The 26,642-nt window shown below is 39.9% G+C and overlaps 1 protein-coding gene across 4 annotated transcripts in view; it reads left to right on the top strand.

Moving 5' to 3' along the window:
- cep290 (centrosomal protein 290) overlaps window positions 1-26,642 on the top strand; it is a 77,249-nt gene that overhangs the window by 44,161 nt on the left and 6,446 nt on the right. Inside the window, exons 1-42 of one of the 4 annotated variants that reach the window (XM_020593448.1) lie at window positions 1-67; window positions 1,033-1,110; window positions 1,297-1,366; window positions 1,464-1,510; window positions 2,035-2,169; window positions 2,557-2,610; window positions 3,684-3,830; window positions 4,057-4,239; window positions 4,402-4,491; window positions 4,848-4,970; window positions 5,722-5,845; window positions 6,604-6,776; window positions 7,081-7,243; window positions 7,346-7,446; window positions 7,531-7,597; window positions 8,469-8,566; window positions 9,427-9,502; window positions 9,710-9,843; window positions 11,504-11,668; window positions 12,398-12,547; window positions 12,632-12,747; window positions 12,836-12,938; window positions 13,407-13,637; window positions 13,986-14,159; window positions 14,280-14,391; window positions 15,153-15,358; window positions 15,739-15,890; window positions 16,580-16,691; window positions 17,837-18,292; window positions 18,393-18,557; window positions 18,833-18,940; window positions 19,130-19,264; window positions 19,351-19,620; window positions 20,147-20,254; window positions 20,652-20,851; window positions 21,817-22,030; window positions 22,496-22,633; window positions 22,947-23,168; window positions 23,724-23,846; window positions 23,961-24,103; window positions 24,577-24,732; window positions 25,363-25,486. In XM_020593448.1, the coding sequence (XP_020449104.1) occupies window positions 47-67; window positions 1,033-1,110; window positions 1,297-1,366; window positions 1,464-1,510; window positions 2,035-2,169; window positions 2,557-2,610; window positions 3,684-3,830; window positions 4,057-4,239; window positions 4,402-4,491; window positions 4,848-4,970; window positions 5,722-5,845; window positions 6,604-6,776; window positions 7,081-7,243; window positions 7,346-7,446; window positions 7,531-7,597; window positions 8,469-8,566; window positions 9,427-9,502; window positions 9,710-9,843; window positions 11,504-11,668; window positions 12,398-12,547; window positions 12,632-12,747; window positions 12,836-12,938; window positions 13,407-13,637; window positions 13,986-14,159; window positions 14,280-14,391; window positions 15,153-15,358; window positions 15,739-15,890; window positions 16,580-16,691; window positions 17,837-18,292; window positions 18,393-18,557; window positions 18,833-18,940; window positions 19,130-19,264; window positions 19,351-19,620; window positions 20,147-20,254; window positions 20,652-20,851; window positions 21,817-22,030; window positions 22,496-22,633; window positions 22,947-23,168; window positions 23,724-23,846; window positions 23,961-24,103; window positions 24,577-24,732; window positions 25,363-25,486 (5,967 nt within the window). In that variant the 5' untranslated portion in view covers window positions 1-46. The other 3 variants (XM_020593446.1, XM_020593445.1, XM_020593447.1) reach the window with 3 other exon arrangements.

Raw genomic sequence — 26,642 nt, 5'->3', positions numbered from 1 at the left:
GAGTAATCGAAATTCCACTTGTATAGGCTAGCGTTAATGCATCACCATGATCACTTCCGGTGCAGAGGTAACCACGCATGTTCAGTGTTAGCTAAGATAAGGCTTTGCCTTTTTTTTGTAACTAAACTCGGGTGTATGAGTTCGAAACTAAGTTAAAAAGTGGGCGTTTGAAATATTTCTTTTAACGTTACAGCTGTTGTGCTGATGCAGTTTCGTAAACCTTTTCTGCAAGAGTCCTTTCGCCGCTTTTACTCGTTTTTTTTTTCTGGTGGGCTAGCGTAATTTGTTAGTGTCAAGTGTTGCTGTTGTCAGCTGTAACTTAGCAGCCAAAGCATCACACCATGGATCCTCAGGATGCCTCTTTACTGTCATTTTAACTTGTTTGTAGCCTAACTATGTCCTCTAACATATTTAATCCATTTTACTGAGCGAGGTAAACTGATAACAGACGTGAATTAGCCAGTGTTTAGTTGGCTAATTCACGAAAACGAGTGGAGTTGCTCGGCTTTCAATTTATTGTAGTAGTTTGTGAAATAGCTACCAGCTAACGTACAGGCAAATTCAAATAGCTAATCTGATAGCGTTAATACAAAGAATAAGGCACACTATGATTAACACAGCAGTCTTTAGTCACAGCTTCCCAACTATAGTGAGCTAGCCAACAACTAATACTGTGTTTTTAGCGCTCCTAGTTAAATCTTTACAATCACGCTATTGCAAAGATGCCTGCTGCTTTTGAGTGGGATAAAGTAACGAAAATTGACCTAGCGACCCTTGATGCACGTCCAAAAGAAAACGTGGACGAGCTCATTGGCATGTTTCTTTCGGTAATTGTCCATACTGGTTTTAAAATAATGGTGTGTGTGTGTTAAGCAGTGGCTATTGCTACAAAAGAAAAACGACCTTCTGTAGTCATTGACATCTCATGGCCATTACTTTTAAAGCCCTTCTTGAAGTTTATACATATTTAAAAGTGAGTGCTGAATTTACATCATTTCAGGAATAAACTTTAAAACCATGTTTTCCATGCAGGTAGAGGAATGGGATGTGAAGGATAAAGCTCCGGAGAAAATGATTAAAGTCCTCAAAGTCTTTCAGACTCTACTCCAGGTGTTGAATCTTTTTATTGCCATATTCCGATCTCTCCCACACACAACTAGTAAATGTCCTCCTCAATATATAATTCACATTATAGACCTTGATATCTTTATATAGGCATGTGTTGCTTGAAATATCGCATAAAAAATCATTGTAATCATTGTAGACATAATGACTTGCATCCCTTTGCCTTTTTAGCGTCTGGATAAAGAAATTGATATTCATGACAAGTTCCTCAAACAAACTGGTGCAGATCATGCTAAAATCGGTTAGTGAGCAGATAAAGTTCAGCAATAACATTTTTCTTATGTTTACATTTTGCTAACAATCAGCACTCTTTGTTGATTATGACTTTTGTCCTGTAGAAAAGGAACTCCTTTTGAAGGTGTCGAGGCTGGAACAAGAGCTCAAGGTAATGCTTTCCTCCGCCACCATGTCTGTACTGTCAGCATATACTGTCTCTTACACAGTGCCTGTTACTCACTGAGCAAAAAAAATGTGTTAATGTGTCTCACTGGGATGTATTCAAGTACCATTAAAATGTGGAAACTTACATTAATGTGTTGGAATTGAAATAACTCTTCATGCTGCTTTACCTGTGCTTCCAGCAACTGTGCCCAATCCTTTAGCCAGTCAGAGAGTAACCTTGGCCATAAAGGGATTGGTTGTGGTGAACACTGAAAGACAGCACCTAAGAGGATTAGAGATAATTTGTTGCATGCTCTCAGCCATTACTTAGTCTCAGTTTGGTTATTATTTTAATTCTTTAAGGTTTGCATGCAATCAGAATTTGTGCTCCCACAAAGTTGAAGATAATGCCTGTCTACATATGTGTAAATGGTAGTATATGCATGTAAACAGAAGTGATGGGAGACTAAAAGAAGCTTCTTGGTGGGGGTTGTTTGGGTGTTTGTGTTTCTGGTCCATATGACTTAGCACTCCGCCACTGGGCCAGACACCCGCTTTCTAAGAGATGAGATTTGGCAGCTCGAGACCCAGCTGGACCAAAGGGAGAAGGAGTTGACCCAGTTAAAGAAAGACATGGGCAAGGAAAAGACAATCAATGAGGAGGTATGAGAATAATTATTATGCATAGCGTAGGTCTATGGATTCAGTGCTCTGTCCCTTGTGTACAAGGATAGTTGTGTACAAATGTTAGTTCACTGATTTGCAAACACTGTTGTGCTGGCATGTCCTTACATGGTATTGAAGATATTTTTGTTCTTTGCTCATACAAGAGCCAGTCATGCAAACAGATTTGTTCATAAGTGGCACATATGAGAGATTTAAGAGCGTTTATGGTCTTCCCATCATTTTTTATTCATTTTATTTTTACTCGGGTTAAAACACTGGAACAAGTCTATTGCCAAGAGCAAATGTAATAAATGTTTAGTGTTTGGTGTGGTCAAATATTTAGTGTGTGTCTACATTTTGTACTACCCTGTTTTGTTTTCCAAGTTGGTTGCGCGAGCAGAAGAGGCGGAGGATGAGGTCAAGAAGCTGAAAAGAGAGGTATGTGGCAGGTGGGATTTCATCATACAGATTATAAAGCTTTCTGAAACTTTCTTTTCATTCATCACTTCATCCTCAGTCAGTACACAATGTAGTGCTATTAACTTCATTTAAAACTTGTGTGGTCTCTGCCATCGTTCGCTCATATGTTTGCTATTCTCAAATCCATCATGTCTTCATCTTCATCGCTCTGTTTTACGGTAAATGGACTGTATTTATATCCGAAGCGCTTTACAGGGAGATTATACACCATTCACCCATTCACACACACATTCACACACCGATGACAACAAGGCTGCCACACAATGGCGCTAGTCAAGCCACCGGGAGCAATTTGGGGTTCAGTGTCTTGCTCAGGGACACTTAGGCAGGCGGGGAGACCGGGAGTCGAACCACCAACTTGCTGGTCAGAAGACGACTTGCCCTACCACGTGAGCCACAGCCACCCATAGATAATAAAACTTAAGAAGAAAGTAAGGAATATAGATAGTGTAGTTAAGGAGGTTTTAGATTTTCAAAATAAGTGAGTCATATAGTTAAAAGGCCTAAGTAATCCAGTATATGGAGTACACTTTTTTTTTTTTTTTTTTTTTTTTTTTTTTTTTTTTTTTTTTATGTTGCACATAAAATAAATAAATGTAATAAATCCAGATATTTTCAATCCAAGAATTAAAAAGGCTTGAGGTGTTCCTACTGTTGTAGCAGGTGATCCTTTCCAGTATTTGGCCATCAGTGGGTATTAACATCCAAGCCGTGTATTTGTGCAGATAGTCACATAGGGCTGTCTTTAACGAATGTTTGAGTTATCATTTCAAGCTTTCAAGAATGAACCGTTTGGTCACAAAAATATTGAAAACACAAGTTTGATATCTTCAGAACTGCTTATTTGGCCAAACAACCAGTTTAAAACCTAAGATTTCAATTTACCATCATGCAAGATAAAGTAAAGCAGGAAATCATCACCTTCACAAGCCAAATCTGTTGTTTAAGTCAACTGATTAGTGTATAACCACAGGCCATTGGATTCAGTTCTTTTTCTGAGACTACTTGTGTCCTTCTTGCAACAACAACAGAATGAGCAGCTCCAGCAGGATGTGGACTTCTATCGTGGAGAGCTGGACCAAAAGGAGCCCCTCTTGTCCAGAGATGAGAACACAGAGATCCAGAGAAAGCTCAGCTTGGCCAACCGCCAGCTCTACCAGTGCTTGGATGACCTTCAGGTAAGCTATGCCCTCTGGTAAATGGGGCAAACTTGGCCAAACCATGGTTTATTTTTGAGAAATCTACAACCACTAAATACCTTGAATTAAAAAACCCTAAAATTCAACTTTTACAGCTCATGTCTTGGTTTTCATCTTTTTATTATCCATTTTTTGCACCATAGTTTTGTAGCATGTAAAGGAATGCATCAACAAATCAAGTTCATTATTATTTTGTGTCCATCAGCGAGCAGAGGATGAAAACATACATCTGAAGACACTGAGTGAGCAGATGCAGAAAAGTTTGGAGGAGTCTGTGAAGGAGATGGAGAAGATGACAGATGAGTACAACAAGATGAAGATTGTTGTACAGCAGACTGACTCCATTGTGGACCAGCTCAGGAAAGAGAGGGATCATGCAAAGCTGCAAGTAAAGATGCTCCACAGTCAACATTTTTTTACCAAAAAAGCTGGAATGTTGAAGTTGTTATGGCTCTGTAACATGATGAAATTATATATAACACACTGAATCCCTGTCTCTCTCTCTATATGTGTGTGTGTGTGTGTGTGTGTGTGTGTGTTTGATGTGCAGGTCAGAGAGTTAACAGATAAGATTCATAGCATGACTGAAGAGAATGACCCAATAATGGCAGTGGTCAATGCCAAAGTGGAGGAGTGGAAGGTGGGTGTTGATCAAATAGCCACAATGGGCAGTTTTCTGTTTTCCTATGCAATATCCATTCAGACATCACAGTTGCACAGTGAAATACAAATGTTATTACTGTGTTACAGTTTTGTTGTCTCAAACAGAAGTGTTATTGGACTAATCTGCCTAAACATCACAGTTCTTTAGAGACAGAAGTGTGCAAAAGGAACTTACCGTGTTGATTTAGATCTTGGTGCTCAATATTTCCTGTGATTACAAATCATGTTAATGAGCATTATCATTATTATGCTTCTTTACCATTGTGATTGATTTGGGCTGTTTGCTGAGCTGAACCCTCCATTGTGCTGACATGATCGCTTCCTCGCACACAGAGAGTGCTCTCTGGGAAGGATGATGAAATTTTGGTGTACCAGCAGATGATCCGTGACCTGAGAGAAAAGCTGCGTTCAGCCCAGTTGGACCTGGACAAAAGCAACATCATTGCCTTGCAGCAGGTCTGAGGAAATAATCCCCCTTGTCTATACTTATCTGACTTCTCATCTTCTGTCACTGAGGTGCTCAGAAAGTGGGTCATTATTTTGTCATGATAGTGCATGTGTCTGTCTGTTTGTGTTCACATTTTGTGAACACACAAACTCAAGCATTGTGCATGGAAAAAAACATTTCTTCCTGAGGTTCTCTGTTTACTGTACATGATGTAGTCCGATTTTGCTGCACCTTGTGCTACAAATGTGCTTAAAGATACTATAAATTCACTTGAACATAGAATTGATATTTATTCCACCTGACATTTCAGTCACAAAGGCTTTTAACTGTCAGAGTGCTCCAGGTATAATTATACTAGACCTTCTAAAAAAAAATCCTAATTGCAGTGGGCAAGTTATTTTGTGTGTGCCTTTATTTGTGTTTGGACTAGGGGAATACTAACTTGGAGCTGGTTATCATTTTATGTTCTTCCATCTAGCCCTAAGTTTTTCTGCTTTCTGCATTCTCTCTTTGTCTTGTCATATTTTATCAGCCTTTCCTCCTTTCCATCTCTATCGCTTCCCTGGCCCAGGTCATATATATGAGCTCTGTGGTGTAAGTTTCATCTGTCATGGGCCTCTTCAACCTCCCCTGTTTTCATTTCATAAATATTCCTAATAATGGATGATGAAAGTGCTTATGAAATTCAGTGTGCTACAGCTGTGCTCAGTTTTGAGCATACATTCTCATTATTTTAAATTGCTGCCCAATGCCTTAAAGTCTGTCCGGGAGAAAGACAATCAAATCAAGATGCTGAGTGAGCAGGTGGAGCAGTATACAGGGGAAATGGAGAAACACACTCTGCTCATTGATGAGCTAAAGACATCTACAAAGAAAGACAGAGGTAGGTTGGTCTCTGTTTAATATTCCTTCCTATTTCCTGAACTGCAACCATTTGTAGTTATAATAGAGAGTCAAAGAATTTCTTTCAAGTGTAATTTCCTGCTTTTTTCTTATTTATATCACCATAAAGTGAATATATTTGGGTTTTGGTGTTGGTCAGAGTTTTAAGATACTGCCTTAAGTTAATTTTAAGACTAAATGATGAATCAATTAATTGATCAAATACTTGACCATGAAAATATTCAGTAGTTATGAAAGGTACAGAAATTACTAGTATCATTGCACAGGTTTAGTAAAGTAACGTGCAGGGAGATATATATTTTCACAACTTGCATGAAACTGATTATGCGGATTGTTTTCAGCGATAAAGCTGAATAAATGATATTTTTCTCAGGAAAACAGACCAAAACAGACCTACTAGAGTAAATATTGGACTTTCATGATTGAGCTGTCAGAAACATGACTCCAAATTAATGCTAATGTTGCTTCGTGCTGCAGGATGAAGACAATCATCATTCGATAAATAATCGATAAATGCTGCTTTAATAGCATGAGTACATGGCATCTTATGAGTTATTGCGGCTTTTAACAAATTCTGTGGCTGTTAAATGCAGGTGAACTTGAGTTCAGTGTGTAGGTTCTTGTGCTTGTGATGAGGTGAACTAAAGAAACTGGCAAATAAATTCTGATATCCTTCAATCACCAAATGGCCACTTGGTCTGCAGGTAAAGATATTATTTCCTTTTTTTTTTATCCAAGGCCTACCATCGAGCATACAGCAGAAAAAGATGGAAGAGCTGAAATCAAAGCTGGAAGCTGCAGAGACCAGAGCAGTGGAAGCAGAGCAGGCGCTAAAGCTTGCAGAAGATCATGCTGAGGAAAAAGACAAAGCACTCATTGAGGCTTCAAACCGCTTGAGCCAGTACGAGTCTGTAAGTCAACAAATGCCCTTTCTTTCCCATTTATAACTTTTGGCTTGCGTCAGACATTTTCTTTTTCAATCCAATCAAATAAATTCAGAGGCTTTTTTTCCCCCTGGTCATCCTCACTTTTAATAGAGACACTGAAATGACTGTGACTATGGTGTGATCAGCATTCTAAAAGCTAAATGTTTGCCCTTCATCATATCTAATCGCATCCCGATTTACCCAAAAAGTGTAGAAGTTGGAAGCGAGGAAATAAAGCAAGTGATGGTTTGTGATGCATGTTTACCACAGTTGTGTTTCTGTATTACAGGGCGTTTATGGCTTGGAATCAGCCATTGCGGAGATCAAAGAGTGTAAAAATCAAATTAGAATGAGAGATCGTGAGGCAGAGGCCACAACCAAAGAGATCAACCAGCTCGAAATGAGAATCAATGACCTCATGGATGAAAACGATGATTTCCGAGAAAAACTAGGTCAGATTTTTTACTTTACTGTTCCCTTCTTCAAGTCTGCTCTGACAACAGTGAAATTAATTTTACTTTAGTCTATTTCTGGCTTTTTTCATGACTGCATAGGTCTGGAACCAAAGCAGGAAGTGGATCTGACAGAGTTCAGGCGAGTCAAAGAGCTCAGGCAGCGCCAGTACAAAGCAGAAAACCAAGTCCTTACCAAAGAGGTGAATTGAAATTACAAAGGTTACAGTAGCTGCTTTTATAACAGTGGCGAGCTCCTCCCATCTTTCTGTTTTATTTCTTGCCAGATTGAACGGCTTGAAGAGGAAAGACTAGAGCTGAAGAAACAAATCAGGCGCCTGGTGAAGGAAAGAGGTGACACACAAATTATGAAGCTAAAGAACACGCTGATGGTTGAAGTAACAGTTTTACCATGTTTTCCACCTGAAGGGTAAACTCAACGGGAGCACTTAAATCAAAATCAAATCAAATTGTATTTGTATAGCGCCAAATCACAACAAAAGTCATCTCAGGACACTTTACAAAGTAAGGTCTAGACCTTGCTGTTATCACTATTATTACATAGGGAAAACCCAACAAATCCCCCTTGAGCAAGCACTTGGTGACAGTGGGGAGGAAGAAACCTCCGACAGACCCCGGCTCTTGGTGGGCGGCCTTCTGCCTCGACCGGTTGGGGGGAGTGGATAGAGGAGAGAGAAAAGAAGAAAAGCAACCAGACACAACAAACAATCAAACACTGGTCAGGTTGATGTGGCCGCTGACTTCAGGTTTACTTCAGGGTGTTTTCATTTGTATCAGTGGTGATATCTAACAAAACTCAGGGATGATTTAATTTGTGTTCAAGCATTGGCACCAGGGATGAGACAGTATATCCAAATTCAATATATCGTTATACAAAAACATCACAATATGTATTGTTTTGCCTAGCAATATATATATATATATTGTGCCATTCTGTATACTGGGAATGCAGATACTGTATGTTAATCAACAAGTGCTTGATACAGATATTTCAAAATCTGGGCAAATAAAACCAGAAAGATCTGCAAAATGATTGAGATGGTTAGTGGTCAGTAAAAATGTTTTTCTTTTTAGTCAGTATTTAACTTACTGGCTTACTGTGTTTTCACCACTTTACTATTTTATAAGTGTTAAGCAGACAGACGAGTGTGTAATATCAACGTGCTGTTTCTGACGTCTTGGTAACAATCAGCTGATTCTGTAGGGAACCCACAGTTGCTGCTGGAGGAAGACTTCAGGCCCAGCAGAACTGTGCCACTTGAACAAAGCCGCGCTTTTACGGATGATGCAGTCAGACGCACGGTAAGCTCCTGGCTGAGGACGTCATTTCACACGTTTAATCAGAGCCCAGTTTTTGGAAGAACAGTGAGTCCCTGAATAATCCACACATTTAAATACTTTCAAGCTTCGATCACCATTACTACCTACAGCACCATGTTTTTGTAATTCATACAGCAAACAATGTGTCTTGTCTTCGTTTATGTTATCATTACTTATTCAGACTGGCCTGGTTTGTGAAAGAAAGAAACTCCCTTCTCTAGAGAACCTAAGTATTCCAATGCTCATGCAAAACAAGAGAAGGCAAAACACACACATGCATCATAATTTGAGAGAGTTAGGGGTGAGGAATTGAAGTCTTGAACTGATGTCATATATCCAAATACTTATTAAATTATTTACCTGTCAGTAGGATAGCTTGAAATAAAACAGTTACAGGGATGTTTACAGAACATACAATACATTTAGTGTGTGTGTGTATAAAATAGTATATATAGTTGAGGCACAGATTCAACAAACTGAAATAATTTGATTGCAAAAGTCAGTAGTGAAAGGTTTGAAAGACAGGAAGACCTCAGAGGAGGGAAACTGGAAGAACATTCACAAAACAAACTGACAGTAAGTCAGATAATCAGTGAGTGAGACGTTAAGTCAGCTACATCAGATGTGTTTTTCTTTTACTGTGAAAGTGCGTCTCAGTAGGATCATCTTTGGTTGATATGTGAAACAGAAAAAATAATTTGTTGTTGCCAAATATGAGAAAAGAATAAAGAGCTGTATCTGGTTTGGTGCCAGTACACTTGGTGCAGTACATATTGCACCTGAGGTTGACAGCTTTAACATTGTCATTTTAACCTTTTCAGTGATTTAACTTGTTTTTGCAGAATCAGTACCTAGAAAAAGAACTGAGCAAAAAGGAGAGGGAGCTGGAAGTTCAAAAGACCCAGTTTCAGGTCACATGTAAGTGCGGCCTTCATTTGCAGAGTTCATATGAACATTTTCACAGTTGAGTCAGTTCTATGAGCTGTAGCTTTTGTTTTGTTGTTAATTTAAATGCCAGAGATTATGTATAGAGGAGATCATCATTATAACATTTTCCAAGTGAATGAAACATCTCAGAGGCTGTGGCCTAACTAATATTGTTCTGTTCTATGTGTTAACTCCCAGTGGAAGAACTGTCCAAAGGGAAAAGAGATCTGGAGACTGCACTGAGAGATGCCCTTCAGGTTATGAAGATTAATCATGATGTCACTTCATCTGATGCTGCCATCAATGTTTCCAATCTGGAGAGGTTGGCTAATGTAAGTATCTCCCATTCATGAAATTAGGTGTTCAGCTGATTAGTGTAAAGTGTAACTTAGATCCACAGCATGTGCCTTTAACTTTATCAGTCTTAAGTGTTTTGTTTTTGCTACTATGACTTAGTCAATGTTGGAAGTCACTTTGTTAATGTACAAACAAACCAACAACACACATGTTAAGAAATTTACTGGAAATTAGTTTCCCATGGTTTTTTAAAAGGAGAATGAGGTGAATGTGGATCCACTGGCTTATTTTTCAAAAAGCACTTGGGATAGGTTTTTGCTGCTACAGGAAGTTCTGTGTTTTTTAGACTCCTGGCTTAAAAACAAACAAACAAAAAAACAATAAATGTATCACTTTTATCACTAGATGTAGGTCTAATTGTGAGCAAAATAATAAAGATTGCACAGCTGCAGTTTTTCTTCATTTAGTCCTTTCCTGTGGATCTCTTTTTCCCTATTATGCCGTGTACTGTAAATCACCTCTCAGTAAATTGGCTGATTTTTACTTAGATTTGAGGATTTCAACATAACATGTTGGTAATACCTAATTAAGTAGCAGAGTAAAACTTGGTTTTGTTCAGCTGTCAAGGCAGTCAGTGTGTTTTCACTGTCTGTCTTTGCAACACAGCATTCTTGTTTTCCTTTTCTTGTATTTGTGCATTGAACTGTGGCACTGAAAACAGTTCTTCCTGGACATGGCACACTCTGTGCTGCGGGAAAAACAAAGTGTACTTCTCTAAATTTAGGATCCTGGTAGTTTTTATCATCATCAAAGGTCTTATGGGTTTTGGCAGATCTCTTTCTGGCACTTTACTTGTACCACCTGCTTTGTATCATCTTGTCATCTTCTGTTCTGATCAAATCAACATCCCTTGTTACATTACCTTGACAGTTCACTGAAAACTAAAGCCTGTTTTGTTGCCTTGTCCCTTAATGTGTGGTCTATAATATTATGAGAACATACATGTATTTAATTTAAAGCATTTCAATGTGAAGATGAGTGTCACAAGATGAGCACTTGTGACACTAGTAGTCGATGTATATCCTCAGTCATATCCAGCCGTGTGAATGCAGTGTTCACCACAGTCTCAGTTTGTGCAGTGTTTTTACAGTTAGATTTGATGTGCTGAAAACAATGGGCATACTCACATTTCGGTGTTTTCTGTCAGGTGATGAAGCAGAGGGCCTGTCTCATAGCAACTTAATAAACTTAACAACTTAAAATAAAAGTTGAGGGTAGTTGAACGTTTGGTGGGTCCAGCATAAGGTAAACCAATGGCAAGTGAAGAAGATTGTTTGTTTGGCCTTGACGTCACCCTGCTGGGCTCAGCATCAGACATGTTCAGCACAACAGGAAGTTGCAGGAAGTACCAGGTGCAAGCCACATGCTAAATGAAAAACAGTTGTAACTAGTAGTATTAACATAATCTTTACTGTCAGTGCTGTGATTTTGAACAACAGAGTACATTTATTTTCTGGACAGTAAGTGTTAGCAGATGTTAAATCTAGGAGGTGAATGTGCTGGTGGAGCTGTGACACTGACCGACAACACTGTCAGTGTCACACTGGTTTGATAAACTGGGTTAGGTATTCATAATCCAATGGGTTTTGGATTTGTTTTAATGGCATTTGAACTGTGCTCATCCGTTTATTACAGGCTATAGATGTCAAAAACATCAGTGGGCAGCCTGAGTCACCCCTACACCTCATGTCCCAAATACATCAGCTGGTGGGGAGAAATGAAGAGCTGAGGCAGGAACTGAAATCAGCCCGCGAGGAAGCAACCAGCAGCTTCAGTCAACTTGCCAGAGCCAAAGAAAAGGTACATCCACATTGTATTGTGTCAAGATAAAGAGATGATGACAGACTACATGATGGTGTTTTAATCATAACACATCAGCTTTTGTCTCTAGTCATTTTGACATGCTCTCCGTCTCTGAGAGTAATCAGCATGACTGGAACATTGGCCAATTAGTCTCCTCTGTTTTTAATGCATGTTGATTCTGTTTCATATAACAAAAGAAAGGAGGTAATCAAACTGGTGTGTCAACGTTTTGGCTCACATTTAGCTTCAGCATTCAAACTGATGCACCTCTGACAAATAAAAAGCCCTGTTTTATATCAAAGCCTTTGCACAAAACTCACCTTGAAGTTCTCCAGCTTTTTCTTTTTGTCTTTTTATGGCTTTTCATTCGCCGCTTTGGTTCATTGTGGCCTTTGGGAGGGTTGTACATTTTATTTTAATTTATGTATGTTCAGTATAGGTTTGCAGTCAAGACCTTGTTGTATTGTGGCTTTTTCATCTACTAGCCATCTTGGCTAGTGAGTCAAAAAATAAATTTTGGACCCTGCTGGTATCTGACCTTAAGTGAATGGCAGACACACACAGTCACAGTTTAATTGATGCTGTCCTGTTGTTAAACATTGTTCTGAATGTGCCTCTGGCACCAGAAACAAAAAGGGGACATTTTTACTGACACTGTCTTTATTAAGAAAAATGGGTGTGGCTGCCAAGGCTGTGCTTGTAATTTTCCTCATCTGTACCTGTCAGGTGAGCCAACTGGAGAGTGAATTGGACGTGCTCAGGAAGTCTGGCAGCAGTGGAGTTGTTCTCCGACCTCTGACCCTTCCTGAGGGCCTGGGGCCCAGCGGCACTGAGGTCATCAGCTCTCTAAATGAGTACACTGTTCGACTTCTTCAGGTGAGTGTCGCTGTCTTCTAACATGGAAATAACTGTAACAGCATGTCTTAACAATAAATTAAACATAATATATGAATTATTTAGGAGCTCAAAAATGAGGAGGAAAAAAGCAAGAAACTTGTAGGAACACTGGAGGACTACAAAGAGAAATTTGCTGTTATTAGCCACCAACAGGGGCTGCTCTACAAAGAATACCTAAGGTAGATTAACAGTAAAGTTTCTCACAGCTTGCAGATGGTTTGTAAACTTAAGTTCAGTTCATTTTCATTGTGTGTTTTTATTGTTCAGCGAGAAGGCGAATTGGCAAAAGGAGAAAGAGACATTTACCGAGATGAAGAACAAGCTGGAGGAGCAAAAGCAGGTGGATGCTGTTAAAATCCAAGAGTTCGATGTAAGTCAGACCACATTGCTTGGTTATCTGTTATGTACAGCTCTCTTCAGATTGATCCACAGGTTTTCTCCCAAAACTCATAGATCCATGTTACTGCAAGTCTGTGTGACTTCTTCCTCCAACTCGATACATTTGAAACTCACATATGGGGAACAGATGACTGTTTGGCATTTAAAGATTGCCTCTCTACAATAAAGACCAGGGTTTTTAACCTCTGGTGTTTGCACATGTTAGTGTAAGATTCAACATGTGAAACTCCCCCTCTCCTCAGTGCTTTTTACAAATTGATAAAGGATCAATCAGCAAATATGAGATGCATATAAAAAGCATGTCATAATAAATTAAGTAAATATTCAGCCAAATTAAAGTTTTAATAGATGTACTGTTTTGTGTCATTCCTTTCATCCTGAGTTTACCCCCAGCATTTCATTAAGAATCAAACGATTATAGCACTTTCCATTCTTTCAGGAGCTGCTGGACACCCTTCAGAAGAATCCAGAGGAAGTCAGGAGGCAGTTGAGCGAAGCGTTGCGCAAGTTGACGGTGCTGAAAGTTAATGAGAAGAAACTAACACTGCGCTACACCACCCTGTTGGAGCAGGAACAGCTCCTCCAAAAGGAGAACTGCAAGCTAAGAGATGAGAGCAGCCAGATGCAGTGCTCTGTCACCCAGAGGATGGGCTACCTGCAGAGATACAAGGTACACAGACATGAAAAGTCGAACAAACTTCTTAAATGGCTGAAGTAGAAGAACTCAATATCAACTAGAGGCTTTCTGTTTTCTACTTGCCTGGATAAAAAGTGACACAAGCTTGTGTGTTTTTTCAGCCGTGGAAAATGGACCAAGCAACAGTACAGAGAAACAAGAGAAAGATGTGCAAGGGTAGTAGAAGTATAAATAAAAAGCCAGTGAAAAAACTTTTGGCTCCAACCAAAAGTAAACACAGAAGTCTGTTCTCTAAAAATTCTGTAGCTATAAGCAACAGAGGCCGAAGTGTGAGAATACTACTTCCCTTTTAATGGCTCTGTTTTTTTGTTTTGTCTTTAGGAAATGGCTGCATACAAGACAGCAGCACTGCAGAAGGCCTTGGATGATAGTGTGCCATCATCAGACCTGGAAAAAGCTAACAAGCAGTACACAGAGCTAACAGTCAAATACAGAGACATGCTGCAGCGGGATAGCCGCCTCGTACAGAGAACCACCAACCTTGAACATTTGGAGGTATTAAAAACATTAACTGGCCAAGTATTTGCATGACACCTCAAATACATAAACCTTCACTTTTGGCTGTTTGCTCGACACATTTTAACATATGTTAAATGTTGTTTTCCTGGTCTCCAGAGTGAGAATCACTCTCTCCGAGAGCAAATCTCCACCATAAATAAAGAATTGGAAATCACAAAGGAGAAACTAAATACTTTGGAACAAGCTTGGGAGAATGTCACTTCAACTGGTAAATGAAGGATAACGCTCATGATTAACACACATGATTTAAGAGACTTCTACACAGTGGAACTTGTTAGTAGAGGACATGATCCCCATTTGACATCACAGCCTTATGTCATTGAAAATGTCCTGGAAAATTATTTCTTGAAAAGAGTGGAAACCCTGTTAATATACTCCACACACGGACAGGTGCCATTCTAACAAGATAATCAGTGTTTTTCATTTCACCTGTCAGTGGTCATAATATTATGGCTGATCGGTGTTGCTCAGCACAGCATACACAGACTGACTGGGCCATTGCAGGAAAAGTTCAGTCTTTTACAAGCTGAAGTTCTGGCCAGTTTTCTTATCATCAGAACATTTACACAGACGTGGTGGCAGCACTAGATATAGCCCAGGGCAAAGGCTTCCCAAGACCTGCCTTGTAAGCTTCCTTCCTGAACTTTAATGTACTTTGCAGTGTTGCAAAATTTAGGCATGTTTACCTTCATTTGATTTGAGCTCTGGCTCATCACATTTGTGTCTTGGCAATAAGTATGGCCAATAAAATGTATAAATAAAATAAAATAACCAACAGGAATGTTGGCCAGAACTACGACATGTAACAAACTCTGTAAGGGTGAGCTGTTTCATTTATACTAAGAATATGTTACTGCTGCAATGATGCAGTGCAGTAAACCAGAACTCTATTTAATCCTAGTCTGTGGATCACTTAATATTAGATTCTCATCTCAAATTGTGTTTTTTATTTTTTCTCCTTGACATCAGGAGGTGAAAATAGCATGGATAAGGCCAGCAAAGCATTGGTGAACAGTGAGATGGTATCTACTGCCAAACGAATCACCACTCTAGAGATGAAGGAGCTGAATGAGAGGCAGAGAGCTGAGCATGCTCACATAATGTATGAACACATGAGGAACTCCCTCCAGCAGGTGGAAGAGCGCAACTTAGAACTGGAGTCCAAATTTGCAGAAGTAAGAGGGCTTTTTTTTGTCTGTCACACACTTGAGGTGTTTTGTTACTCAGGTCAAAGGTCAAAGTGTTTATTTGTAATATGCACAGTTAGGAACGTGTCTCCCTGTACAATGAAATTCTTACTTTGCTGTCCACATGAATGCCACACAATACAAGTGAAATATAAAGTAGATGAGCAATAACACATCTAAATAGGCAGTAAACACAAATCTAAGGCACTTTAAAGCAAAGGCATCCACGTGATTGTTTTTAATCAGCTGATGTAAAAGGCCATTTAGTTTACTGGGTAGAAAAAGTCTTATAATAAAGAACCAAATTCATAACAATTTAGGACACTTTTCCCCAAAGTCTTCATCAAAAGAATCTGTGCTTTCCTTAGTTAACAAAGATAAATGTCGAGGCCCAGAGGGTGGAGCGCGAGCTGAGAGATGAGCTGGCAAACAGCATCAGCAAGACTGTGAGCGACACTGACAGAGCCAGGATTGCAGAGTTGGAGAGGACTGAGGCCGAGCTTCACATCGAGGTCTCTAGGTACAGCTGGCTGAATAAAGGCCTGAGATTAATCATTTACATTCTAACGTTGTCTCACTTCGGAACTAAATTATACAGTACAAAGACTAATGTTCTGGAGGTCACAGCTGTTCAGTCAAGAGTTATTCTGTTAATAAAAGTGTCAAATAGATGTAATATATAAGCTTGTCCTGGTCACAATGGGAAAATAGAAGAGCAGTTTCCATGGGAAAATATTTGGTTTATCACAGCTAAAGTTCTGATTTGATATAAACAGTGGTTTAATGGGTTCTCATTTAACAGTAGGGTCAAGTAAAACTGAATGATCAAAATATTTTTTAAAAGTGATCATTTTGGTCTTCTGTTGTTACTAGTACTAGATTACCAGATTACCAGCAACTAAACTAATACTTAGCCATTCCACAGATTTTTAACATGCTAATTATAATTTACTTGTGTGTTTTAGTTTTACTGAATTTGCACAAAAAGGCTAACAGTACTCATCTGTTTTGGTATCTGTATCTGAAAGTAGTTAAATATTTGGTTATTCTGTTATGCATGAGTTTTTTTTTTTTTTCTTTTAGTCTTGTCATTTTTGGGTACCGACTTTCATCTCGCACTAATAATGATAGAAATACTGATATTTCTACTACCATTTTACAATTTTAAAAGTGTACATAATATGTGTGCATATGTTTTTTTTTTAACAGGCTTCAAGAGGTGTCTGATGTGGCCATGATGCAGGCATCTGCTCTACAGGCCAGACAACAGTCCAAAGAGAAGGAAGTAGAAGCTTTGAGGAGACAAATACTGGACTACCAGGTAATTAGGTGTTGATTTTTTTTTTTTTAAACTTCTTAAAGTATATTGAACCTAGGAATCATAAACTTTCTCTGTTCAGTACATTATAATATTTTACCATTGCCTTTTTAAGTCTGAAGCTTTTATAAGTCTGGGGGCCTGATAGACAATGAACATCCGATACAGTTAAAGTAAATGGGATTTCATTCCAACTGATCATATTTGGCACTTGATGCAGAGTGAGAACCCATCAAATTAGATACTTACAGTAACTGCACTTCTGTCGCAGTTATCTACTGACAGATGAAGAGATATTAATTATTGTTTGTAGTATGTTACACTGGTGGCGCAGTGATTATCGCTGTCAGCTCACAGCCCTTTTGAGACTATCACAGTGCAGGTGCATTTATACGGAGACTTGATTACACACAGGTGGATTCTATTTATCATCCTTTGTCATTTAGGTCAACATTGGATCATTCAGAGATCCTCACTGAACTTCTGGAGAGAGTTTGCTGCACTGAAAGTAAAGGGGCTGAATAATTTTGCACGCCCAATTTTTCAGTTTTTTATTTGTTAAAAACGTTTGAAATATCCAATAAATTTCGTTCCACTTCATGATTGTGTCCCACTTGTTGTTGATTCTTCACAAAAAATTACAGTTTTATATCTTTATGTTTGAAGCCTGAAATGTGGCAAAAGGTCGCAAAGTTCAAGGGGGCCGAATACTTTCGCAAGGCACTGTATCTACTGACAGATGAAGAGATATTAATTATTGTTTGTAGTATGTTACACTGGTGGCGCAGTGATTATCGCTGTCACCTCACAGCCTTTCTGTGTGGAGCCTGCATGTTCTCCCTGTGTGGGTTCTCTCCGGGTACTCCAGCTTCCTCCCACAGTCCAAAGACATGCAGCTTAGGCTGACTGGCGACTCTAAACTGCCCGTAGGAGTAGTTGTCTGTGTCAGCTCTGTGACAGACTAGCGACCTGTCCAGGGTGGACTTCGCCTCTCACCAGGTGTCAGCTGGGATTGGCTCCAGCCCCCCTGTGACCCTTGTCAGGATAAGTTCTATAGAAATAGATGGATGTTACACTGGTTGTGTATAATAGCAAGCTGGGTGAAATAGTTTTAAGCATGTCCTCACAATGTCATCTCTTTTCCTTAGTCGCAGTCCGATGAGAAGGCCCTTATTGCAAAGCTCCACCAGCACATTGTGGCTCTGCAGCTCAGTGAGTCGACTGCTTTGGCTAAGATGGAGGCTGCCACATCACACATCCAACAGCTGGAGGCCTACAGGCTGCGTGCTGAACAGCGGCTGGATGCCAGTGAGCGCGCTCTGTTCCTCACTCGTCAGGAGGGCAGAAATCGCTCCAAGCATCTACGGCAGACCATCCAGTCACTTCGTAGGCAGTTTGCTGGAGCGCTGCCACTTCAGCAGCAGGAAAAGTTCTCTCTGACTATGATGAGTCTCCAGGAGGACAGAGCAAAAGCCCAGGTGGAGAAGAGGAAGGCAGAGGAAGAGAGGAGAAGGGCAGAGGGCAGGGCAGAGGAGCTGGCTCTGAGACTGCAAGGACTGGAGGAGCTCATCTCAACACTGAAGGATGTGAAAGGCGCCCAAAAGGTCATTCTTGATGACTATCAGATAAAAATGTTAAGAATAGTGAAATAACTTTTAGGCTGCAATTGCTGAAAACAGCTCCACTGTATATAAATTTAAGCAGGTAATTGAGTGGCACAAGAAGATGGAAGAAGCTCGTCTACAAGAGCTACGGAAAGGCAGGGAGCTGGTGGTCCAGAAGGAGGAGATCAGGTACCTAAAAAACCTGGTGGAAGAGCAGGAGCGAACCATCCGCTCGCTGGAGGAGGATTTTGTGCAGCAAAACATGGTGAGTGTGAAACTCTTGGAGTTGTCTGTATACATTCTCAGAAATTAGCTAATGTGCAGGTCTCAAATTCATAAATTTGTCATTGTTTTTAAAATGAATAGACAAACACTTCTGGCCTGACTCATTTACAAAGAATGGAGAAAAGTGTAGCTATGAACACATCACAGTTTTAACCACCTCACTTGTCAAGGAGCTTTTACGTCAGTACAGAAATGTGTCAGTAGTTCTTTAGTGTGCAAGGTAATGCAGAAAACTCTTTCCTTTACTATGTCAAGCTTCAGGAAGAACGTCAGCTAGCATGGGATCAGCGAGAGGTGGAGCTGGAGCGCCAGCTGGACCAGTATGAGAAGCACCAGAATGAAATTGTGACCAGTGCAGAAAAGGTGAACTATTGTTTAGAGTAGTCGATGATGAAATGGCTCAAATTTAAAGCATTTCAGGATTTAAATTTGATCAAGGTTCAGGTTTGAGTTTAATATTAAATTAATTATATATTGAATAATGCACAATTAACTACATTTTGCACAACTGTTTGTGAAACCTGCTAATGACTATACTTTGGTTGTTTTCAGTTTGAAGAAGGAACTGGCTCCCTACCAGACCCGAGTCTACCACTTGCTCATCAGTTAGAGTTTGCTTTGGGTAAAATCAGAGAGCATGTCCGCACAATTTTGGACACAAAGGCCACCTGTAAAAGTTTGGATGAGGTACAGTATTTAGTCCCTCTTCATATACTGTATGTTTCCTTTAAATCAGTTGCATACCAGATTGTGTGAGTCTCCTTCATATGCAGAAGGTGAAAGAGAAAGAAGCAGCTCTGTGGAAGGCAGAACAGAACATCGTGTCCAGGGACAAAGTGATCAATGAGCTGCGTCTTCGGCTCCCAGCGGCTGCTAACAGAGAACGCCTGCTAGCTGACCTTGCCAAGCATGAAGAGGGCCAGTCAGACAGCCAGTCTGCCCTCAAGCTAGCTCACCAGACCATCAAAGACCTCCAAGGTCGACTTGACAAAAAAGAAGACGTGCTAAAGAAATACCAGAACCAGTTGTCTCAAGCCAGACAGGTACAGTGACAGAAGGAGAAATTCTGGGCATCCAGTTATTCTTTATGCAACAAGTTTCTCTTTTAAACTCTTCTGTAATCGTTGATATTTTTAAATAGGAGTTTACCTGTTTAAGCCTTGAACAGTTATTTAAATGAAAGTGTGTGAGATATTAGAATGCACCTGAAATGTGAGAGGGGACTTAAATAGACACTTGCTTTTTTGTAAGTGGTCAGAAGCCAAAACACGATGGGAACCACTGGTTTGATCTTTAAAGGTTTATTGTATTGATAAATTTGTCATAGTGTGTGTTTTTATGTCAAATCTTAAGAGGAAATTAATATAGCTACACAATTCTAGTGGAGTTAAAATCACAATATCTACCTTGAAGTGTTGTGGAGTCATTATAAAGAAAAAGTTAAAAAAATACAGTAATATACAAAATTATACTTAAAGAAGTAATTGTTTAAATAAAAGAAGGTAAACATTTTATATCTGAGGTGTTTTTCTGTTTTATTTAAAAAAAACCCATCTCAACTGATTGCAGGATCAAGAGGAGATGATAAAGAGACACCAGCAGGAGCTGAGAATGTTGTATCAGAAGCTGGACTTGCACACTGATGCCTCCCTGGACCACTTCAGACAGGCAGCAATGGTACAGATATATCCATGTCTCTTTTTGGGAGCTGCTCTTTTTATACTTAAAAAAAAAAAAACTAACTTTGACTTCTTGGGCTAACACCCATGTCCACATACAATAGCATAGCAGCAGACCAGCAACAGCAGCTCCCATGCTTCATCTTCACTTCTCACTGGAAAAGCCCTAGTTAATGACTATGAGCCAGGGCTAAAGCAGCTTAGCAGAATATACTTAAGTCCCAGATTGTATTTGTAAGCATACTGTATGTTATCTACTATTTCACACTAACAGTAATTTACAGTTGCTCGATGGTAAACATCCAATTATCCAAGCGTAAATTTGAAGAAGTTCTTCTATGAGTTGACGCAGTGTTGAATTCTTTGTTCAATGCTCCCCTCCTTTCTTTGTCCAGGGACTAATGAAGAAGTCCACGATCAGAGTACCAACCTCCAAGCATCTAGGCCGTGTGGCTGAGTTAGAGGAGACTGTGGCTGAACAGGACATCTCACTGTCCTCCGTCACAGAGAAGCTAAAGCTGGCCACTGCTGAGCTGGAGCGACAGAGGAGCGCCATGGAAACGCAGGCTAAGAAACATGCAGACCAGATATCAAAGTGATTATTATTTACACTTAGTCTACACCATATAGCACCAGCGATGAAATGGAACACGCTGATCCTATCAGGCCATGTGGAATAAGATCAGTTTAAGGAAACTGGGTGTTAAGAGGTTAAAAGTTGAATAAAAAGCAGCTAAAGCAAAGCTGATTAACAGCAGTGCATTGGGACTTTGCTGCTTCAGTCACTTGAGAATATACCCAGTGACCTGAGTGGCAGTGGACTAAGTATTTAAAATACTTTTCAAATATAATGCAGTACTATTCAACACCACCGCAAGCCGTGTTCAGGTGTGTTAGGTTTATATAGGTAGCTAAGTGTACCTACTAAACTGTCAGCTCAGTAGCTCATTGGTTTTATATTTCATCGCAGCAAAAATCTGGCATCTTTCTGGAGCTCACTGCTGATTGGACAAAGATAATTTTAACAGAAAGCTAAATAGAAATCAAAGTCATTTAAGTGTGGTCCAACTCTTTTTAGCCAGCCAGGTTGAATGTGTTTACCTGGCAGAAAAATGGATATTAAAATTACCTACCAGACAGAGAGGCAGAAATATCACCTGTCTGAACAAAGCCTCTGCCTCAATGTACAGTTTTAGATGGTGGATATATTTACCAAAGGTTCAGCTTTACACCAGTCTTACTTTGAGTAAACTTGGCCTTTCTCTCTGAGTGAAGTTGTAGGCTTGTATTAATTGTTCTCCGCTAGCTCCAGGCTAACGTTTGGATTAAGTGCATTCTACTGTATGTGATTTTCATTAATGCTACTCTTGACTACATCTACTGCATACCACATTAACTACTGACACACGTTGGACAGGTTTTGTGCTATACAGAGTCTGTCGTAATAACCTGGAGCAAGTCAAAAATACTTTTACACCTCTGTGAGATATGGATTAAGAGAAATATTAATTTAGTAACTCTAGTTAACACAATATGTTTATTATGTGTGTTTTTTTCCAGGCTGGAAGAGTATCATGCTGCCCAGGTGAAGGCTTTGACTGGTGAGACTGAGGATCAGAGGAACCAGATGGTCCAGATGGAGAAGGAGATGAACTACCTACAAACAGAGCTGGAGGCCCAGAAGGTGGCCAACGTCCGCTCCCCCAGCAACACCATGAAAAATCTGCTGGAACGACTCAAAACACAGCTCACCCAGAAAGAGAAACAGCTCAAGGTAGTTCTTTTCATCTAACATTATTTTTATGTTTTTTGTGGCCTGAGATATTTTTATGAGCACCATAAAGTGGTTTGGCCTCTTGCCTTGCAAAACAGATGAAATGCTGCCAATAGCCAGATGTTCATGCCAAGTTGACCACTTCCTAAAAATAAATCTCAAGTGAGCGTCTCTGTGTTGGCTGTGATAGACTGGCAGCCTGACCTGGACGGTTTTGTATTGTCAACTGCTGTAGTTTATGCTGCTACTAAAACTTGGAAAAAACATTACTTTTCAGCCTTTTAGTTCTGTGATGATGCATAATAATTTTTGGTCAGAACTACAGCCAAGTATCAAATTTATTCCAAGAGTGAGTGTGGGAGAGAGGCGGCAGTGTTTGCACACAAAGATGTTAACAGTAATGTGAGGTCTGACCACTGATTTCTCATATGTCATAACGCATTTCTTTGGTCCCTGTTTTCTCAGGCTCTGAGTAAAGCTCTTCTGGAGCTGCGGGCTGAGATGACATCTGCTGCAGAGCAACAAGTCATAGCTAGCACCGCACAAAAGGAAGAAAGCCTCAATGTACAGATGTTGGTTGACAGACACACTAAAGAGCTAAAGGTGAGACTACTACAGTATATAATCACAACATACTTGTTTCAGTGCTGACAGTTATACATTCTGTAACTGTGGAGCTAATTAACATTTGGAAAGCTTAGTAAGATAACTAAGATTCCACAAAAATCTTTTCCATAGAATAGAAAAAAAATCCATAAAGTAACAGAAATAGTATCCTCTACTCATGATACTTATTAGTACCAGTTCTTTAATGGATTTGGACTTTTCATGGGATTTGTTGGCAATAAGAAAAATGTACAGTATGACCTAACTTATCATTTAAATTGAAAAGGCCTTAAATCCCTTTTCTCCAAAGGTGCGGGTGCAAGGACTTAATGAAGAACTTCAAGCTGCAAAAGATTCTGTCAGAGCAGCCAGAGGGCGTGAGAACACCCTGAAAGAGGAAGTGGACAGCCTGAAACAGGAGCTCCAGAGGACTGAGAAAGCCCTGAAACGCTTGCAGGCTGAAAAGGAGGACAGGGAGCATGAAATCCAGGAGCTCAAGCAGCAAACCAAGAGGCTCAGCAGTGCCCTTCAGGTTGGGATCTCTAGGGAGTGTGGAATAACACACTAGGCACTGATTTATGAGGAGGCATGCAGCTTGGCTTGACTTTGATCTGGAGCCTATTGTTGTCTCTGATGCTCAACAACAGCTACATGACACAGCCAATAACAGCATAACATTATCAACATCAGTTGACCAGAATCTTCTGCCTCAGGCAAGACCTCGAAATTTGATAAACAATGCAATACAAGTCACGCAGTCCCATCGAGGCACATCGCATTTCAAAAAATTGAGGAATGCACCAAAAATAGAATCTCACATTTTTCTAAGATTTAAGATAAATTCCTCCAGCGGTTATCAGAGTTAATTTAATAATTCAGACATTCTTATGGATAAGTGCTACCTCAGAGTCCCAGATTAGTCTGAGGACTGTAGTTACATATGCTTCTCTTGTATCTTTAATAATGCCACGTGTTGTGATCCTAGCCTTTGTGGGATGCCCGTAAGGACCACAGTCATTCTCTGCTGTAGCCTGCTGAGAAAATTAAAGTTTCTGTGAAAATCTTTTTCTCTGGATTTGACATTTAGAATCAAGCAGAAACGGATGGAACAGCCCCAAGCATTGAGAATCTGCAGAAGAAGATCAGGAGGCTGGAGTCTGATTTAGAGAAAAGAGCAGAAGTGAGAAATGTCAGAGATGATTACGGAAAGGTTTGACCATCATTGTAGTCAACATTGACCACTTTCTGTTACTGCTATTTTACTGAAGTATCATTGTTATAAGCATTATATTCTTGTTTGGTCGATGTATGACTTATGTGTCAGACTAAAGAGGAAGTCGTGCGGTGGGAGGAAGGTAAGAAATGGCAGACCAGGATGGAGAAGGTGAAGAATTCACTGAAGGATAAGGAACGAGAGAATGAGTCCCTGTCGAAACAACTCAGCACTCTTAAAGATCTCTACGGCAGGTCAGTGTGGGCATGATCATCATCAGCTGTTTTTGTTTCTTCATCGTGCTCTTTTTTGTACATGACAGTTTGCAAACGTCCAAGTATAGCATGATGTCAGTGAAGTACACAGAATACAGCTCTTTATCCAGCGTTAGGTCATAGAAGTGTGACTGGACTACTGTTGTGACCATGATGACAAGGAGTGCAAGTTATTATTGAGTTATTATGAATGAAGTTATTTTCATTATTGATTCATCTGATTTTTTTTTTTTTATTGTTTAGTTTACAGGATGAAAACTTTATTCTTTGAACTCCTGGTTTTAGCTGACCAACACTCCAAAACCCAAAACATATTCAGTTTCATGTCTTGTAAGAGCAGCAATCCTCAGATCTGAGAATCTGGAAAAAACAGAGCAACGTTTCTTTTGTTTTCCAGGGTGTCAGCTGTCATCAAACCCCTTTTACCATTCTGTGTTTTATTGTGCATGCAGACTGGAGCAAGACAAGAGTGCACTGCAGAAGAAGCTGAAGGCCCGAGGTGTGACTGCTGATCAGGTGGTGGGGTTGCGAGCCACTGAAATGGAGAAGGAACTGGAGGAGCTGAGGAAAAAGAACTCTGATCTGGAGATGCAGATCCTCACCATAAAGTATCTAAGATTCTAAATTCCCTGATTTTAGTGTCTTTGGCTTGTTTTAGTGTCATGATGATTCAGTTTCCCCCGTTATATTCTCACAATACACAGTTTCTAACCTTTTAGTTGCCCCTGAGAAAACACAAACTAGCTGAGATTCCAGCGGAGTTCTGTTGAATTCAAGTTGGCCGGCAGTTCTCACAAAATCCCTCTCCTGCCCAGCTTTTCATTCAGTATTTAGGCATACAGACTTGCATTCATAGTGCCATCTATAAATGCCATCTCCCCTTCACCTTTTGCACTCATGCAGCTTCACATCAGCACATCTCCATGTTTCGTTGTCGGCACTGTAGAGTCACTGGTGTATTTTGGTTCCATCTGACTGAAGAATGCGATGTCAATATTCAAAATGCTTTTCATGTTTTCATTTGGAAAAGTTTCAAGTTCAATTTTGTGAGCAGCTGTTGTTTTACATATGCCAACATAATAATAATAATAATGATAAATGGTATTTGTATCAGGCAAAAGATGCTCTTTTATCATGTATAAATTCTATGAAAATTAATCCATAAATTCTTGGAGCTGAGGTTTACTGTAGAGCCATATAATCCAGACACAGACCATATTTTTTTGCTGGACTTGCAGACAGCACCAGGCTTTACCACGTGATGACGCCATGGAGAATCTAACGCTGAGAAACCGCTACCTGGAGGAGCAAGTACACACCTTAGAGAGCCAAATATCAAAAGAGCCTCCGTCAAGACCCTCTGTAAGTGAACCTCATAATACATTAATGTGCTGGAATTCATCAGAACTGGTCACAGTAGCTTACAGAATAATGTTAGTACATGATGAAGATAGAAAACACTTAATTGGGTAAACGGTGTGTATATTCAAGAAGTTACAGTTGGTTGTAGTATTAATCCACCTGCACCTGGAAGATCTCGGTGTGTCAGTGTTGTTGTAAAACTTAGAACAAAGGAACACTCCTCGTAACACGGCGACAGTGGGATTGACAAACCAAGCTGTTTGAAGATGTATCTTTGAAAAGCTGCAGTGGATATGTCTCTGTTTTTTGCCTTTGCATAGACTAAACAATCCATTAATTGAAAAATGCTGATATATTTTCCAGATATGACACTACCTCATGGATTGCACTAGACAGTCAGCGGTGCACATCACAACACTTTCACCGCTCTGTGTCCCTGTTCTAGTTTAACAAGTCAGATGTTTTTCTTTTACTCTATCTCTGTTCATCATTCTTTGACCTTTTTTGATGTCTCTCTCTTTTCATTGGATTTATTCTGATTGGTCGCATGGGAAGGTAAAAAGCTGCTCCTCCCAGAATCTGAGAGGGATTTGTTCTGTTGCCTTTGATATTGTGGATGGACCATGTGCAGGGAACGCTGTGCCTCATCCTCCTGAATCCTCCAGCTGCTCTGCCAGCCCTGGAGCTGCTAAAGACCCTGCTTACCATCTGAGGAGGCCAAAGCAAAGCCAGACAGAGAAACTCAAACAACCTTTGATGAAGCAAAGGACGTTTGCACTGAACCAGACCGATCGAGCACTGGTGTGGCAGAAAACGCACATGTGAGAGAAGAACATGCTGATGCTGAGCATGTTGAAGAAGATGAGATGCAAACAGATGCAGATCAATTAGAACAGCGGTTTCAGACTCAATCGCACAGGGGGCCAAAACAGGATAAACATTTATTGAACAGACTAAAACTAGATGTTTTTTGAACATAAATATGAATCGAACAGGATACAATATTATTCCAAAATAAATAAACTTGAACTTAAAATCAGCAACCGTATTTCTGCTAAGGCTTAGTACATTTGCAAACACCTGCTTTTTGTCTGGACACCAGACGTTGCACACTTTCATCATGCAGCTCTTCAGAAACTCTCCCTCGGTAAATGTC

The sequence above is a fragment of the Monopterus albus genome, unplaced genomic scaffold (genome assembly GCF_001952655.1).
Source record: "Monopterus albus unplaced genomic scaffold, M_albus_1.0 scaffold19.1, whole genome shotgun sequence".
In the NCBI taxonomy this organism is placed as follows: domain Eukaryota; kingdom Metazoa; phylum Chordata; class Actinopteri; order Synbranchiformes; family Synbranchidae; genus Monopterus; species Monopterus albus.
Note: the sequence above shows the minus strand (reverse complement) of the source record. Positions and strands in the feature narration are given on the sequence as shown.